Source organism: Alosa alosa, chromosome 2 (genome assembly GCF_017589495.1).
Source record: "Alosa alosa isolate M-15738 ecotype Scorff River chromosome 2, AALO_Geno_1.1, whole genome shotgun sequence".
Lineage (NCBI taxonomy): Eukaryota > Metazoa > Chordata > Actinopteri > Clupeiformes > Clupeidae > Alosa > Alosa alosa.
The window spans coordinates 23,195,261-23,214,487 of record NC_063190.1 but is presented as its reverse complement, the minus strand read 5'-3'; the positions used below and the strand labels follow the sequence as shown (position 1 = coordinate 23,214,487).

At 39.8% G+C, this 19,227-nt stretch overlaps 1 protein-coding gene across 3 annotated transcripts in view; it reads left to right on the top strand.

Moving 5' to 3' along the window:
• The window catches only part of rxfp2l (relaxin family peptide receptor 2, like), a 60,495-nt gene that overhangs the window by 10,918 nt on the left and 30,350 nt on the right, over positions 1-19,227 (top strand). For all 3 annotated transcript variants that reach the window (XR_007192973.1, XM_048238099.1, XM_048238100.1), the window contains exons 4-6: positions 7,001-7,106; positions 7,433-7,504; positions 10,676-10,747. Coding sequence is in view for 2 of the 3 variants with exons in the window: in XM_048238099.1 (XP_048094056.1) it covers positions 7,001-7,106; positions 7,433-7,504; positions 10,676-10,747 (250 nt within the window). In the remaining variant the exon portion in view is untranslated. The remainder of the gene's footprint in view (positions 1-7,000; positions 7,107-7,432; positions 7,505-10,675; positions 10,748-19,227) is intronic.

Sequence of the window (19,227 nt, the reverse complement as noted above, 5' to 3'; positions counted from 1 at the left end):
CTACTCTGTCGTCTTTTCATCAAGTACATATTCCTGTACAGCAGGAGCCAAAGAAAAATTGTTGGCTTTGTTATAAAAACAATACATAATAACACTAAAGTAGCTTGTATGGCCTGGAGTTTAGCGGTAGGTGACTGCTTTTTTGGTAAACAAAATTGCTGTCAGATTTGGCATTCTACAGAAGGGGATGCGTTTCGTTATGAGTCATAGGTCTTCTGTGTTTAACCTTCAGGTTCCCCACCCCACCTTTCCCTATCCTCCTCTGTGTGTGTGTTTGTGTGTATATGTGTGTATGTGTTTATTCTCAACAGGCTTGTTCTATGTAATCCACTTTCAAATGTTTAGACACATTGATTTTTGAGTGATGTTGAAGTTGATTGTATTCCTAGCTTTTCATAAATAATACGTTTTATAGATGTATATCATTTTCATATTACACTAATTTATATAAGGAAGTTGTATCTGTTGAATCAAATGTATTCTATGTCTCTATTCAGAATTGATCTTCAATAAATATACAGTATACTTACTTCCTGTATTACTGGTAAGGTACATGTTTTTCTTTTATATATCATTATTGTTGACTGTAGCATTTGCTTATATACAAATAAATGGTTTATTCTTATGGACCAAATAAATATAAACCATTGTGTCTGACTTCATTATTAGTTTTTATGCATACTTTTATGTTTTTGGTGAGAAAGAGAATGTGAATTCTGTCAACATTCTAAATCCTGTTTCCTGCATTTTTTTACACTTATCACTTAATTTATCATAACTTTTGAAAGGTTAATGATATTCCAATTCAGTCTTTTTTGTTAAATAGCCCACAACTTGCTGAACATGTCATACACTCTATATTTTTCTCTATCTCGTATAGAAATATGAGGAAAATTCATTTTTATGCGAATGAAATTCAATTTTAACGAATTTCGGTATACATTTGGAGAGGATTTTCAAAGACTGTTCATTACTATATCAACATTACCATATGTATTTTACATCATTTGATAGAACTGACCCTTCTGATTACAATGGTATGTATATCCCATTGATGGTATGTATTATACTCAAGAAATAAGGTTTTTTGTGTAAGGAGGTCATCCAGCACCAAAAATGTAATGTTCGGCACGGGCACGAAAGGGTTAAGCTGATTTTTGAGCTGAGTTTTTTGGTACAATTTAGACAGATTTTTGGAGGATAGGGCTGTAGCGATATACAGTAGGGCTGTAACGATACACCAACCTAACAATTCGATTCGTATCACGATTTTTGACCCACGGTTTGATACGTTAATTGATAAATTACCATTACCACATCGCCAATATGTGTTTTAGTCAACGATACGACACTTGACCCATCACATCAGTACTGCGACTTTTGAATTATTTTTGAAAGCCGGGAAATTGTAACACAATTCCCAGAAAATATGTGTTCTGTCTTATCCGGTGCTTCAATGAGATTTAGTTGAACTATTAATTATTAGTTGACCATCTGACTCCATTTATATCTTAAATATTAGTCACATATTCACTATCGGTTGTATCAATCACCAATCCGTAATATGTAGGCTATTCTCAAAGGATTATCTCTTCACCAAATACTGTTTATCATAAATTCCTTACCGTAACCACTAGAGAGACCGTTACAAATTGTTAATCAATATAACAATTTATTGTAGTATTAGGAATAATCATACACTACAATTAACCAATATAAAAACACAATAAATGATCACCTCAAGGCACTGTAACAATCAATTTAGAATAAACCTAGAGTCAAAATATAACATACCTGGCAAAGATTTTCAACTACGATTGAATGCTCTGAGAAGCAGAAGGCTTCCTATCAAATTCAGCTACACATAAGGTGGGAGTCCTGAGAAGCAGAAGGCTTCCTATCAAACTCAGCTACACAGAAGGTGGGAGTCCTGAGAAGCAGGCAAACTCCTAGAATAGGGTTTTCATCACGTCTTATCGTTGTTGATTCTGTGTGGTCAAAATAAATGTTTTGAACGCAATGCCTTCCTATTGTGACATTAAGCCAAACCAACAAACTAGGTGTGTTAATGATTGACCCCAACCTTTTCAAACATTAGAAACTAGAACAGGCGCATCTTACATTACATTACAAAGCAAGAATTAACATATAGACAGTATTCAAACCTGGAGACCCCAGTCTCAGCAGGGTATCCTTATCAGACCACCAAAAGGTGGTGGGATTTTTCCATCAGAAGATGGACCATTTTCTCCCAGATTACAGAAAACAGATATACACTTATTTTACATTTGTACAATTGAGACCCTCTTACTTCTCGCACTGAGACATTAAAAATGATACCAAACACAAATACATCATCATTTGTCATTTGCCCGTTGCATTTCAGTTTCTAGTGGTTGAGTTCATGTGTCTTCCAGACCGAGTGGAGACAGGCAATGGACAAGCATAGCAGGGGGTATGGTCAGGGCTAGGAGTTTCCTGACAAATGTTGGCTAACACAAGTCACAATCAAGTGAAAACAGGAATCTTGGCTTCAAAGGATGTTCTGTAACCATTTTCTTTATGAATGCAAAAGGGATGCAAAAGGCTAGTCTTAGGGCCTGTCCACACGGAGACGCTTTTTAGGTTAAATGCAGAGGTTTTGCTTCGTCTTGGCCGAGCGTCCAAACGAATCATGTAAACGCACTGCCCGAAACCGCAGTTTTCTGAAACCTGGTGGAGAAATCTGAAACCGTAGCCCGTTTGAGTTCGTTTAGACAGCGAAACCGCACATCCTGCTTGCGTATCGATGATGTCATCGCCACACCTCAGCTGCCCTGGACTTGCACTTATAATATTGCCTAACAATACTAGTTTTCATACATGACATTACCTACGATTACACTCCGTTAAGATAAATATCACAACTGATGCTGCGCAGCGCCGATAGCTTATGACTTGGTGGACTGAACACTGTTTTTCCCGGTGTTTTTTTATGCATTCTATACTGTCAGTATGTCACGGTATGAAGAAAGGAGAGGAACTTGCCCACCCTTGATTCTGCCCTGTCCTGTTGCTCCTCCTGATTTGTTAGATGTTATCAGCTGTAACTGCAAAGCTGGGTTAAAACTGTGTATATATGTATCTGGAAAGTGCAGCTGTGCAGCTGCAGGCCTGGCTTGTACTAATTATTGTTTCTGCAAAGGCAGTGATGTTACATGTGGCACTATATTTACACAGTAAAAACAGCAGAAGGGTAAGGATGAAGAGTCTGGAGAAGATGGCGACAGGACAACGGATGAGTACAGTGAGGAGTAGTAGAGGCTAGTTCTTCCCTTTGTTACTCAATTGTGAGTCACAGCAGAGGGCCAGTGAATAGCTATTTCCAAAATGATTGTGGAATTCAGAAATAACTTTTTATTGCAAATGAATGACAAATTATTCCTAAATACTGAACATTTTTATCCTCCAAAAATCCGTCTATATCGCCCCCAAAAACGTGACCAAACCAAGTTTAAATAGTGATTTTGAATCTTGTAAATGACTTGAAAATGTCAGATATGGACTCAGCATCTCCAGTAACCCCTAACAACATACTAACATGGTCCATTTTGGCCAAGCAGCTCTTATAATATGATCAATATAGGTAATTATGCTAATTTATGCTAATTAGTCAAATTGCCCAACATATGCAAATTAGCATCCGGCAGTTTCTGCATGCTGGGAACCCATACTATATATTTCCATCATAAAACTTTGGTGTAGTCAACATTTCCGGGTTCACCTTTCTGTCCACTGGACTAATATCCCCACATGTAGACTGATTTTTTGCCTGTAAAATTTCTTTCTCTTCTTACCCTTCCTCTTCCCCTCCTCGTCCTTCTCTTGCTCCTCCTTGTCCTCTAACTTCACCTCCTTGTCCTTGTCATCCTCTCCCTCTCACTTCTTCACCTCCGCGTCCTCTTCCTCCTCTTCTTCCTCCTACTTCTTCACCTCCACGTCCTATTATTCAGCCTCCTCTAATTCTTACTCTTCTCACTCTTCCTGCTCCCTCCATTGTACCCATTGTACATTACCTGTAGCTTATTTATAGTGTTTAGGCTGATTGCAAAGTGAACTAATTATCTAAAACAGTTTTCACATGAGAAAGTGTGCCAGAGAGTTGGCAAAATAGTGAAAATAAGTGTGTGTTGATCATTTGGAAATTGAGTGTAAAGCATGAGTTGTGTTTACAGTTCCGCAAAAAGAGTGCTGTGCAGTGAATTGTGCCTACAGTTGTGCAAAGTGTGTGTTACAAAATTGCAAACTGAGTGCAAAGCAGTGTTTGTGCTTTTAGTTTTGCAAACTCAGTGAGTGGTTTTCAGTAAGTATTAATAGTTTTAGAAATTGTGCTATAAGAATCACGAATGTGTTTAAGCATTCAGAAAAAACTTCTTGTAAGTTCTAAGAAATAAGCACCAATAATGATCAAATCTTGTTTCTATTTTTTTTTACCTTTTTTATAATTGAATTTCCTTGTTTTCTCACAAAAATCGAAAATGATCATACTGTATATGGTCATAAATGTGATCTCACAGGGGTAAATGGCAAATATGAACCATAAATAATGTCTATCATTGGTAATTGAGCTAAAGTAAACATCTGTTAAGTATTTTTACATAAATTGTTATGCTTGTATTGATTTAAAAGCCTAATAATGTGGTGGGTCCGTCAGACCCGGGAACATTGGCTGTGTAACAAAAATATGAACACCTTACAAGGGTTAAGACCAAATTTAGAATAGGCTTGATGGTTAAGATCAAATTTAGAATAGGCTTGATGGCAACACGTGCACAGATATGAAAGAGCAAAAAGAACTGGACTACACAGAAAGGTAATCGTTTCTGAGTTTCTGAGAATGCCTTAAGGAGACAGTGAGAGGTGACAATTTTATATACATCAAGGGCAGCACTTTCAATTTCTATTGTGCTACAGAGTCTCTGACATCACACACAAACAGACTCCTTTCAGTGTGCTAGACTTTACATTAAAGCACTCCTGTCCTGTGGGAAATGCAAAGCACATAAAAATACATGGAAAATCAGACAGTTACAATTGCACTTCTCTCTATTGGCTGTCGGTTGAGACATTTTTAAAATCACCTTTCCCTTTTTCTTTACAAAATTAAATATCACCCCACATACACATATCCTAACTTCAAAAGGATTTCACTCTCGCCCTCCACTCCAAACGATCCAGTCCCAAACTCTAGTGTACAGAGATCGCTCACACTAGAACAAAAAAAAGCAAGACTCTCATTTGCGTATTTAATGGCTATTTGATGCGCATCCCCTTGTGTGTTACACTCTTTGTCAGTGGCTTACTGCTCCGATTGAGTGTGTGGAGGAGACAACTAATGAACTGTGATAGAGGAGTGCACAACTGTGGAAAGCACAACTGTGATAGAGGAGTGCACAACTGTGATAGAGGAGTGCACAACTGTGGAAAGCACAACTGTGATAGAGGAGTGCACAACTGTGATAGAGGAGTGCACAACTGTGATAGAGGAGTGCACAACTGTGGAAAGCACAGAGGGCCCGTAAATGAGGCTTAATGGTGGAGCGTGCAAAGGGAGAGTCTGTCATGGAGGATGAAACGTACAGTTTGCTCTTAGTACCCATCAGAGAATACTGTTATGTAGTTTCATCATATGAGCTATATATTGATGAAAGTGATGGAATTCATTAGAAGTGCTTAGTCAATCTGTTTCAAGCATCAAACACACAGACACACACACACACACACACACACACACACACACACACACTCTCTGACAAGTTAGGAGATTATGTGTTGTAGATTTGACTTGTAAAAAACTAAATGAATTCCCATGAGCCTTTGTCAGAGTATTGAAATTGTGGTTGGAAACACATTTCATTTGTGTTTGTCACTGTAACTTGTTCTTACCAGTAGAAATTGGGATATGAATTGTGCCGACATATTTCACATTCACATGTGCCATAAACTCACTTGTCAGATATTAGTTTTTTACAACTGTTTACACACATTTTCAAAACTCTATGTCTATTTTTTAAAACACTACACACAAAACACACAATTGCTCAATATATATCTATTCATAGGCCTATACTAAGACAACAATGATCGGATGGTGTTCAGTAAAGTAATGAGTGTGTGTACATTGAGGACTGAGAGTGAATAAGTGGTGAATAGGTTTGGCATTTTGATAGGTTGTGTTTAAAAACCGAAATCAAGTTACTTTCTGTTAGATTTTTGTGTGTTAGGTAGAAAATTGTGTGTGGTGTTTTGCAAAATGTGTTTTAGGATATTGAAAATGGAGTCAAACACCAATAATTAGTGTTTGGTTTTGCAGATTTGTTGTGGGGTTATGGTGTTTGGAAGACCTGTTTAGAAAATTGTGTGACAAGCAAAGATTTAATGTGTAAGCAGTTGAAAAAAACTGTAATAACAGGCGAGATCTCAGCGATTAATTTGTTCTGCTTCTTCAGAATTTCTTGAACTGATTTGCAATATATATATTTTTGTTATAGCAGTGACATTGCAACAAATACAAATAAATATATTGCATCTATTTAATGTAACATTTATTCAAAAACTATTATTGAAATTAGTTGGTTAAATTGTGTCTGTTTTGCATAGGAACCTAAATCAATTGTGTAATTTGAAAGGGTTCATGTGGAACCAATGTACTTTAATTATTCAACACAAAGTTTTTCTGGAGAAACACACATCCACATACAGAATATACACAAGTACTGTATGCACGCACACACACACACACACACACACACACACACACACACACACACACACACACACACACACACACACACACACATAGGATCAATACATCCTTTTGGGAGAGGCAATGAGCAAGGAGTGCATAATCCATATCACTTTCCCAAAGCCACAGAGATTACAGCCCTCATCAGTGACCAGTGGAGTGGATCACAGAGCCGTGGGGGGCTGAAAATGTGTGTGTTTTCCGTGTGTGCTGCAGTGCTGGATGTGTATCCTGACCAGTGCCTGTGTGAGGGCCGGGTGGTGAACTGCCACAGCAGAAATCTCCTGCACATACCAGCCGTGTCCTCCAATGTGACTGCCCTGTGAGTTCATGCAGCGCTGATCAAATCTATTTTGCTCTCCCTTTCTCTCTCTCATTTCCTCTTTTTCTCTCTCTCCCTCTCTGTTTTTCTATCTCTCTCCCTTTCTCTTTTTTCTCTGTCTGTCTTTCTCTCTCTCTCTCTCTCTCTGTTCCTTCAGCCTGCTTTCACCTTCTTCTGACTTCTGATTCACAGCAACCTTCTACAAATACACCTACATACAGTACCTCCCGATATATAAATGAATGCCATGAGATACAGTAAGTGGACAGGAGCAATAATGACTTTAGCTGTCTCACTCTGCTCTTTTTTTCATCTCTGCTTTTCAGCGTGCTGAACAGCAATCAGATTACCTCTCTACCCCCAGATTTGTTCATCCGCTACAGGCACCTGGAAAAACTGTAAGGGTAATTTTTTTAACCTCTGTCTGTCTGTCTGTCTTCTGTCTGTCTGAATCAAACATTTGTATAATATTCTGCATTCTAAGATACCTGAATAAACTCTTCATGTATTCTTCATGCTGCCTTCAACCAAAGATTCGTAGAATGTCTCTGTTAACTTCCACCGATAAAGTCAGCTGTCAGTCTCCAGGCAACGGCATTCTGTGTTGCTATCTCGCTAGGCCTTCCGAGACAAAGTTCATAACTGGTAGCTTGATGCCTGCTACGGCAAGTGGCTCGTTAGACAGTTGAGGGCAACAAGGCAACCGGCAGCTGTCTTCTGTTTCGGACACAGGCCATGTGTCTGTCTGCTTTTTGTACATGTGTGTCTGTCTGTCTGTCTGTCTCTCTGTCTGTCTGGCCTGGCTGCTTGTTCATGTAGGACGGTCATTGACTGATGGACTGAGTGAGAATGCACTGATATTTTTCTATCAGCTCAAGTATCCACATACTCTTCCAATCCCCCAATTCCTTATGGAGTACCAAGTGCAACAGATCTAAGATGTATGCAATTCTGTGCTACAACATGCATGTGTTTATTATGAGGTCAGGTAACACCGTAGGCCTAATATCTTTTTGTGGTTTAGAGTAATAAAGTAATTTTGTAGATGACATTCAATGTGTCCACGTAATAATTATCTAGGCCAACATTGCTTTTATACTTTCTGTTATTTTCATTGCCGCTTCTAGAAAGTTCAGTGAATCATCCATTTTTTCTTGTTTTTTTGCCACAATGCTGCGGCATTTGTGTTTTTCATGGTCCAAGGGCGTTGTGACATTGCATGGTTTTGTAATAAATGCATACTATGAATGCAGAATGCTTTCAGAATGTGTTCATTCTACACATAAAGCTCTGTTACACTTGCTAGCACATAGTTTAAACAGTTTTAAATTAAGCACTCTGCGGGGGGTGGCATCACTTTGTTGTCCTGTCATTATATTGTTTCCTCCTCGACTGACTTTCACCCATTATTATGACCGCTGCGCAGCGAAGGTTTAGTCAGATTTTTTTTTTTGCATGTCCAAATTTCCGTCAAGGATTCCCTGGACACTGTAAGACCGGGGTACACGAAACTTGGTGGGCATGTAACCCCACATGGATAGCATGGAACCTCCTGTTTTCGTTTTGATCTGTAGATCAATATCTCGAGTGAATATCTCGAGAATTGTAGGGTTTAGGAGGACCATTTTTTTTTTGTATGTTGATCTGAAAGGGCCATGTCAACCCATTCCATAACCACTCATTTCATGTATAGTGCCACCTAGTTAAACACAAAAAAGTAAAAATGAGGCGTTGTAATCGCAGGTATCTGTGACCTAACATAGTCAAAACTTCACGAAATTGGAAGTGTAGGATCATTATGACACCCTCTGAATGCACGCCAAGTTTCGTGGAATTCCATTCATGGGGGGCCACACAATAAACTAATTTATGTTACTATACCAGTAGGTGGCCGGAGACAGTTTTCTGTGAATATCTCAAGAACCGTAGGGCCTAGGAGGTCCACCTTTTTTTTGTATGTTGGTCTTAAGGGGGCATGTCAACCTATCCCATTACCACTTATTTCATGTATAGCGCCACCTAGTTAAAAATTAAAAAGCAAAACATTAGGTGTTTTCATCACAATATATCTGGCTGACATGGTCAAAACTGCACGAAATTGAAAGTGTATGATCATTATGACACCCTCCAAATGCATGCCAAGTTTCGTGGACTTTCGTTCATGGGGGGCCTTACAATAAAATAATTTATGTGTACATTTAGTGACCGTACACCAACAAGGATTCCCGGGACACTGAAAGACTGGGGTACACAAAACTTGGTGGGCATGTAACCCCACATGGATAGCATGGAACCATCGCTTTTCGTTTTGATCTGTAGCCCCCCCCCCCACTGGACTGGACCCCCCGAAAGGAGGGTAGGGCAGACACAGTTTTCTGTGAATATCTTGAGAACTGTAGGGCCTAGGATGACCAATTGTTTGCGTATGTTTGCCTCCAGGGGTCATGTAAACCCATTCCATATGCACACATGTGCATAAACAGATACACACGCACACACATACATTCACAGTAATCCTACGTATGACACATACTCACACAGTAGACATATACGCATGCATACACATGCACACACACAGGCACATAAACAGACAAACACACACATGCACGCACACACACACACCCACACACCCATAAACATAAACATGTACATGCACACATGCACACAATTCAAGAATTTCTCAGAATTATAAACAGGCAAGATGGGGGTGGGGTTGGATAAAATGTATATTACATGTGAAATCTATGAACTAATCATGTTTTGGTACTTGTTGTCTAGCAGATACCAGTGAGAATTGAGTGTGCATAATGCAATTCAGTGAGACAGTTAGAATCATATATGCCTTTCAGCGTGACTTATTTTTGTGGAAAACATGAGCTGGACTGGGAGGCGGTCATATTTTGTACCGCCCTGCGGTACATCTAGTTGTTTTTTATTTCCTCTCCCAAACTCTGTTCCCTCAACAAAAACAAGAAAATGGCTCCCCTTTCATTTCAGAAAAACCTTTGAATAAAAAGGCAATAATCATTCCCTTGGCGGTTACACAGGAACTGAATCTCTGATGACGTTTTTGGGGTACTTTTGATGGTAGAGGGGACTGACGACACCTCACAAGCAGCTCAGCTGTGCTCTGGGATTGGGGAGAAGAGAAGGAGAGAATTATAAGGCAGGAAGAAGAATTGATATGCTAGAGTGATGTTGATGAAGAGTTTGAGCTTTCAGAATCCACTTAATTTGTTTGAGCAAATGTGCCACCCAGCTGTGTTTGCCGATAGCAAATTCAGTGGTATCCCGCCGGCCTCAGGATTGGATGGAAGAGGGAAATGGCATTGTTAGTTGTTGAGGCTTAACAGCAGTAGTTGGATGAATTATCAATGATTTGTGATCCCCATCCACATCAGTTCATTATCCATCCAGCATCCATATTGTCAACACCTTCACTTTTTCTGTGTCTCCCACTTTGCATCTCTCTCTCTCTCTCTCATTTATGAAAATGGATGTGTTTATAGGTCAGTGGTGCTTTTTTTTCTGAGCCGTCAGTTGTCTCCATTGAATTTTGTCTCTCACAGGCACATGCAGAACAACAGTATTGAGGTCATCTCCAGAAGAGCGTTCTCTGGCTTGTTCTCACTACGCCAACTGTGAGTAGAGGCCACAACTCTGACCCTTTCTCCCCAAACCCTCACCAATGCCTCTTCACATTATGTCAGTATGGAGCATGGGGTCACCAGCTGAGAGTGAGACCGAGGGTGAGAATTGGGGGATGAGAGAGAGAGAGAGAGACAGAGATAGAGGGTATGTGTGCGGGTATGTGTTTGTGTGTGTCTGTGCTTGCGTGTGTGTGTGTGTGTGTGTGTGTGTGTGTGTGTGAGAGAGAGAGAGAGAGAGAGAGAGAGTGTGAGAGAGAGAGATGCAGTCTTAAAGAAACAAGACACATTAATAGACCATGCTGAGGTGTAGTTTTCTGGCAGTTATTTTTAATCTGCTAAATGTACTTAGTAATTCATCATGTCAATGTCACCTCAAATAGTCAGGTAGCTTTTAGGAACATGCTGGACAAAAACACCAGTTTGATTTTGTGTTTTTCATTGAGTTGGTTCAAACTGAGAGGTGGCACCGGATAGGTCATTTAACTGTATTTCATAATTTCTAAATGTGTGAAAATAATAATTTGCTTGTAATGGAATGACTGTAACTCACAGACTGGAATTATACTGCACCATGTTGCCCATAGTGACAGGAGAGACAGCACATGCATATCTGTGTATGTTACCAGGTCACTGGTAACCTTTATGTCTGCTTGGTATCTTGCTCCCAAGGTCACTGCTACATTATTGACTAATGCCTTAGGTATAGCTAACCTTTATTCTTTGTATGTTGAATGCACCTGTACCGTTGCTTTGGTGTCAGGACTGTTAGCTGTTGGCTGTGGCAAACATGCTTTGAAGTGGTGCACAGCCTTCATTTCCCTGGTCAAACACCTCTGATTTGTGTAAACAGTCTTGCGATGGTAAGGTAATCGTCTTTGACGTAGAGTGCTCAGACTCTCCTGGCTTGTTTGAGCTTTCCCCTCACAGCTGTGCAGGCTGTGATCTGCAGTAGTTCAGCAGTTCACGTGTATTATAAGCACAGTACTCAGTTTCAGTGAGGTTTTCCAGTGGGGATATCATGGGTCATCAAAAAAGCCTTGAAAGTACAGGTGTTCCGCAGCATTTAATAATTTATGATGCTTCTATTTCTATTCTGACTTGATGCAAAATGGATGATGCACAATGGAAATATTTGAGACACATAATCATCGTTTACATTGTTAGTCTGTTCTATCTTAGTTTATTTTGGGGGTTTTTGAGAGAGAGAAAAAGAGAGAGAGAAAGAGAGAGAGAATGATAGTGGGTTATAGTCCAACCTGGGTCCCTGTGCGCACTTGGGGCCATACATTGTAGAGATGCTGCCTCTTACTCCACAGCTCCCCTGAGTTGATGTGATTTGGAAGGACAAATGGGCCTCCTAAACATCATATGCTGAAAGACAGGACTGAACATCATACGCTGAAAGACAGGAGTTTCCTTTTAGTGTTCCCCTGCCCAATTTACTTTATTAAAACAAGTATATTTTCCTCTTCTTGGCTGGACCTTATTTTGGCAGCTAATAAAATATGAATCGGATCACTCTCATAACTCATATGCACAAGCAGAAAGAGCTCTTTGCTGACAACAGGGTCTGAAATGATGGCCCCCTTGAAAATATATTAAATTAACTTTTTTGCCTAATAGTCTTGTATTTCAAAGAAGTATTTGTTCTGTTGTGCCATTAAAGTATATGAAAACCTATGGGAAATATCTCAAAAGTTGGTTTTCTTGATATAATCTTATTGTGAGGGATTTTGGAAATACTCCCCCACTAAGACAGCAAAATAACTATAAAGTGTGGGATTCAGTCACAAAACCCATGCATTCTCATTGTAAAAACATCACCAGTTGCATCAATCAGTTGTTGAGTTGACAGGGAATTATCTGTGATGTTTTATACATAATAAAAGTCACCGATATGGCATAGATTAATGATTAACCAAGTCAAGACATTTTTCAAGTGGCAGACATGGGAAATGTCATGTTTTTTTCAACTGCTTACACATAAACACTTCACACAATTTACAGAACTGCACAGACAAAAAGCAAGTCTTCACAATAAGCTATAAAGTAAAACACTGAATAATCCCTAATCAAAACCTAATTCTTGTTTCAAATAAAACAAACTAAAGGTAAACAAAGGTAAACACAACTATTCATATGGTCAAAGACTTGTCCAATTTTGCATTTGAAAGACAGTGCCTGAAAAAGAAACACAAATGGTCAAGGTCTGATCATCATGACTTTATTTTGCAAAAAGTGTTTCATGTGGTGAAGCTTCAGTGGCAAGGCAATTTTATTTATAGCGCATTTCATACACAGGGTAATTCAATGTGGCTTTACATAAACAAAAGCCAAGAATAATAGTAAATGAAGGGCAATAGTTCAAAATAGTTGAAAAAGCAAAATACATGAAATAGAATCATTAAAAAACATAGAAGGTGCAAGGCTTCCTTAGTCAAACACCCAGTGAACAGCATCACTTTTTAAAAATGGAGATTATTGAAAGTAGCCATTATTGTGTGCGCACACATACTATCTATTCCTTTAGGTCACAAAATTCCCAAATACAGCCATATAGTCCCGAGTTAGAGCTTACTGTAAATGAACCTGAATGGAGCTTCAGACAAGCCCAATAGAGCAGTGGTGCCCGAATGGAGACTATGGGCTGTATTTTGCACACTGGTGCATGGCGTAAAACTCGTTTTCCACCCGCGCAAAGTTTAATTCGGTATTTTGCACGTTTATTTTTTAAACAATGCGCCCAGGGGTGTGGCAATTAACAACCTAGGGAGTGGCCTGGCGCATTGTCTAAAAATCGCTATTGTACACCTGGGGGGTATTCCATCAACCTCGCTAAAGGCCAAACCTGGCTTATTTCGATAAGTCTCGCTAATTTTAGTGAGAATTCCATTCCATTAACAAGATTAACGTGAATCCCAGTTTGGTGACCATGGGAATTTATGCCACAGAACTAACCTGCTCCGTAGCAGGTTAACTTTCAAGCTAAATTAAGCTGTGTTGCAAAAAAAAACAATCAGTCGGAAAACGAGTCCAAAAAGATAGTTCCGTCAACCTGTGCTCGTCACCTGTAGCCTACAACTTCAAAAATAGAAGTAGCCTAGGCCTATAGAAATGTTTTTACCGACAGTGCACCAAGCATGGATTTACACATTCACTAGCTCCAAATAATGTATGAAGATTATACGATTAAAAATGTTTTAACTTCACATGCGTGTGGTTCTAGGAATCGTGCTACTCTGCGTCATTCACGTTCAGTGGTGGTGTAACGTGCAGCGAGACGGCATATAAAAGGATTTACATTATTGCGTGTTCACAGGTTCGCTTCCCATACGAAGTATTAAGGCTACATTGTTTATCACCTTGATGATGGCATTTTTGGGGGCCAAGTAGCGAAGCTGCGAGGACCTCATTCTGTTTCTACGTTTTCCTACAGTATTATTATTATTATATGCAATGGAAGTCAATGGCAGCCCATAGAACCGTCTGGTAAAGAGTTGGGAAATTTGGCACACTAATTGGGGACGGTCCCATGATTCATGTCACCAAGTTTCATGTCGGCAACTCGAACCTTCTAGCGCCACCAACAGGCCAAAGTTGGAAGTGTGTTCACTCACGTAACTTTTGACCCGTAGGTCCGATTTTCAAAAGTCAGGTATCGTTGGAATCCTTGGACCAAGCCGAGTTCAACGCACCCTATGACGTCATTTTCCGCCATGATGGATTTTCCGCCATTTTGGATTTCATCAAAAACACTTAAAGTGTATCAGGGGTCACATACATTCTCTGATTCCCACCAGATTTTACACAGATCATCTTCAGACCAAACCTCACAAAAGTTATCACTTTTCGTCTTCGGAAGTCAATCGAAACTTGCGGCAAAGCCGCCAAACAGGAAGTGAGCTCATATCTCAGCAACCCTGCCATGTATCATAACCAAACTTACTACATAGGTTCAGGACCCCATTAGGAGGACGCTCAAAAATGTGTTGACCTTTGACCTGTAGGGGGTGCTGCAATTAGCAATATTGCATTTTGATCTGTAGTTGCGATGTGTTTTATCGAGCTTTTATTTTTGGATGTGAAACTGATGACAACATGTTCCATCCAGTTCATTCTAATGCCTGCGTGGTAGGGCGGGGCGGGACGGGGTGGGACGTGCAGGGGTGATTAGGGGGGGCTGGCTGGCGGAGGCGGTGGCATTACTCAGCCCTGTTTCAGCCCTACAAAATCAGTTATGTTTGATGTGACACTTGTTGAAAGTGTTGATCGCGAGTGTCTGCTGAGTTCTATCTTGTCGCCGTGGCTACTCCGGCCTATTCTGCTTGGCCCCCTCATTGCTGCTTGCAGCTATATTTAGTTATAATTTTTGATGAAAGACATATGTCTACTGCTGATAAAGGGTCATGCACATTTGGTAGGCTGTTCAGTGACAGCTTTGCCAGTGGGCTATATTATATCTGATGCAAGCCAAAGGACAATTATTCTGTAGCCTAGGCAGCTAATAATTAAAACTGCTTCATGTGTCGACGATTGTTCATGAATGTCAAATCAACTGTGTGCTACACAGATCAAAAACTAGGCATAAATTGAATTGAAAGCCATTGCATTTCAGATAATTTTATTTCAAACACTTTGGGACTTATGGGAGACAATAGGCTATTATGTCGATACTAATTTATTTTATGACCACCTACACCTAGACAATAATTTGGAGTGAACTCTTTTAATATAAGAACGTAGTCTATAGATAGTTTTGAATATATGGCAAAGTTGTTTCTGAGTTTATACTATTTATTCATTCACTCGTTTTGTTCAAGCATAGACTGTAGGCTATAGCTACTATGTGTTCAAGAGTGAAGCCAATCAAACTCGCAATTGATTTCAAACCATTAGCATTGTTGTTTTAAATGTATGCTTTCATTATTCTCCAATTTCTGTAGGCAATCTATTTTTTCTCTCGATGTTAAATTTGATGACTTTCGATGAAAATCCTGTGGATAGCTTTGCCTATCTAACAGAAATCATCTAGTATTGTCTTAATTTTTACGACATATATCGCCTTTTCATCAATCTACTGTTTTGGTCTACTTTTCTACACCGTGCACGAAAGCAGAGATGAAGCTGAACTAAACCTCGCTTGAATAAACGAGGCCAAGATGCCGCTAACTTGAGTTAATGGAACGGCTTCAGCCCCAAGTGAAAGTCTACGCTAGTTCAAGCCAGGCTATTTCTGTTAAGCGCCGCCTTCATTAGCGAGGTTGATGGAATACCCAGGGGGCCAAACCTGGCTTATTTCGATAAGTCTCGCTAATTTTAGTGAGAATTCCGTTCCATTAACGAGGTTAACGTGAATCCCAGCTTGGTAACCATGGGAATTTATGCCACAGAACTAACCTGCTCCGTAGCAGGTTAACTTTCAAGCTAAATTAAGCTGTGTTGCAAAAAAAAAACAATCTGTCGGAAAAAGAGTCCAAAAAGATGGTTCCGTCAACCTGTGCTCTCCTCACCTGTAGCCTACAACTTAAAAAATAGAAATAGCCTTGGCCTATAGAAACGTTGTTCCGACAGTGCACCAAGCTCAAGCCAGGCTATTTCTCTGTTAAGCGCCGCCTTTATTAGCGAGGTTGATGGAATAGCCTACCCCCCAGGAACTCCCTGGTCTAAAGTCTGTGGCGCAAATGCAGATGCTATTTTAAGGGGCCTGCATGAATGAATGCGTTGCACACCAATCTACAGACACCCCCGTGCACAGACGGAAACATTCAAAGCCTTGATAATATTTGTCCATTTCCCGGTTTTGTTCGTGCATTGGTGACCTAAAAAAATAGTAGCCTACAACATCTACATGCAATATATTTACAACAACGCCTAATTATGACCTATTAATTTGGACAACTTTATACAGCCCTATAAAGGCTAAAGTTACCTTTAGTTTTGTTCCAATTTACCGTTGTGTATGGCTTTAAACATCGCGTGCGCTTTAACATCAGCCTAAGCATTATTCCAGGTTATTCAAGGTTTTAAGCACCACAATTTTGCCTACCTTGTTGTAGCCCATCTGAAATATCTCCAAGCTTTGTTATGTTCCCTCCATCCTTTCGTTATTTTCAAAAAACGTTTTATATCCATGATGGCCTTAAAGTCTTGAGTTAGTGAATTAGCTTAAATCAGCTTTTATGAGCTGCAAGAAAGCAGGAAGTATGGCTACAATTTCTGTAGTTGCTGCACCCATTCATTCTCTCTCCTGCTCAAACGAATGTTGTGCGTGCATTAAGTTGATGATAAAGTGTTTACAAACTCTACTTAACAGAAAATATTGTAAATAGCCTACTGTCGTGCAGTTAATGGGATATACTGTGCAGAGTTGAAAGTTAGGTCAACTTGGAAACGGTTTCTCACAGGCCTGTGTTGCGCATAACGCGACACTTTGCTCCACTCATCTATACAACGGAGTTCCCATTTCGTAAACCATACATAATTTCAAAGAAAAATATTACCACTCGAGGGAAATCAGTGTGGTGTCCATTAAGATGTGAAAAAATAGGCATAAATCTAGTGTACACATTTTCACAAATCACGGATGTATTGATGACATAAATTAGGAAATATTAGATGACTTAAGGAGACTTGATGTTGAATTGCATGCTGATGCTATTTAACCCAAATGACCCAGCGGCAGCACGGGATAGAAGAGATTAACTGACAGAAGATATGCATTGTCTATAGAGAGGTAATGTTAGATTACATTGTACATAGCAAAAATATTACCATGCATTCATAATCTCGTGATTATGTGTGACGCTGTGAACGCTCCTGACTGCGCCTTGCAAATACGCCACCATAATAGCAATCAGCTATGGAACAAGCGTGCGTGCCTGTTGTTAAAGCGAATGTGAGATGACGCCCTGATTGGTTTATTGCACGTTACGCCCAAACCACACCCATGATTAATGTAGCTACTTCAGAGAGACCACGCCATTTTAGATTTGCGTAGGTCGCAACAGTCAAATATCCCACCGGTAAAATAGCATCAGCGCCCAAGATCCGCCCACAAAGTGACTTGCGTTTTGTGCAGGCACTTCCGTTTCAGACCGTTAAAATATAGCCCTTAGGGCTGTATTTTGGGCACCAGCGCATGGCGTAAAGTTCGTTTTCCACCCGCGCAAAGTTTAATTCGGTATTTTGCACGTTTGTTTTTTAAACATTGCACCCAGGGATGTGGCAATTAACAACCTAGGGAGGGGCCTGGCGCATTGTCTAAAAATCGCTATTTTAAGAGCGCATGTCAACAGTCATGTTGGCATGTGCACACACCATCCTTCTATCATTCATGAACGCACACCAGCGCACGTCCATGCAAAGCATTAGAAATTGCACGATTACAATGGGAAACATAATTAGAATAAAGATATTACGAAATACTGTACATCTCATGATGAGTAGTTATTCACCATCATTTGCAAATTGGTAATGACGGTTAAAAGTGATTAGGGGAGAGGCTTAGAGACACGTGATGGAGCACAGCTGAAGACGACTGTCACGAGATATAAGCAACTCCTCTGCAGGATAAATGTTGTTTTATTCAATCATTTGAGCAATATTAGGGTAAGTGTTGCTTTTTTCAGCCTATGTTTTCGGTGGTAACCCATTGTCAGTCAATAGTGAAAGTAAATGCATATAACTGTCTTGTTGTTGACTGACTCCTTGGTGAAGTTAGTTTCACTTTACCAATGAGTTCAAATAATAGACGAGTGCAAATGCGTGAAGGCTATGCTAGGTTTTAGTAAAGCATGGTTTAAGAATGACTATTCCATACGGTCTCGCAAGCAGCCTCCTTCAAATGCGCCTTTGAATGCCAAAATACCGATGCATTTATTTGACATATCGCGCGTTGCGCCGTTAAAGGGAATGACAGATGTCATTCTCATTGGTTTAAAATGATGTTCCGCCCCAAACACCCATATGACTGATTAAAAAAACCTAGGAACACCTTGTTGCGCCATGCTCCACGTTTGATAACGAAACCCCTCCCACTGTGAACTGGGCATCCTACTAAATTTGAATAGACTTTTGACGAGTGACGATGCACTTTAGAATGTCATGATAGGGCCCTTAGTCTTTTTATAGTTTTGTGGCACTATGGCACAGACATAGCTTATGTGATCAGGTCAGGATCACGACTAATTGCAATCACCTGGGTGTGCGGGCTGGGGGTCACGGGTACGCAGAGGTGGAAAAAGTACGAAAATATTGTACTCAAGTAAAAGTACCAATACCTTGATGAAACATTACTCAAGTACAAGTTAAAATACCGATCTGAAAATGTACTTAAGTAAAAGTAAAAAGTAGTTCATTTAAAATGTACTTTAAGTAAAAGTTACTTAGTTACTTTTTTTTTTTGGGGGGTTCCAGAACAACCAGTTTTACCAGAGACTTTCTAATGAGGAGATACAGCACTCAAAAAATCC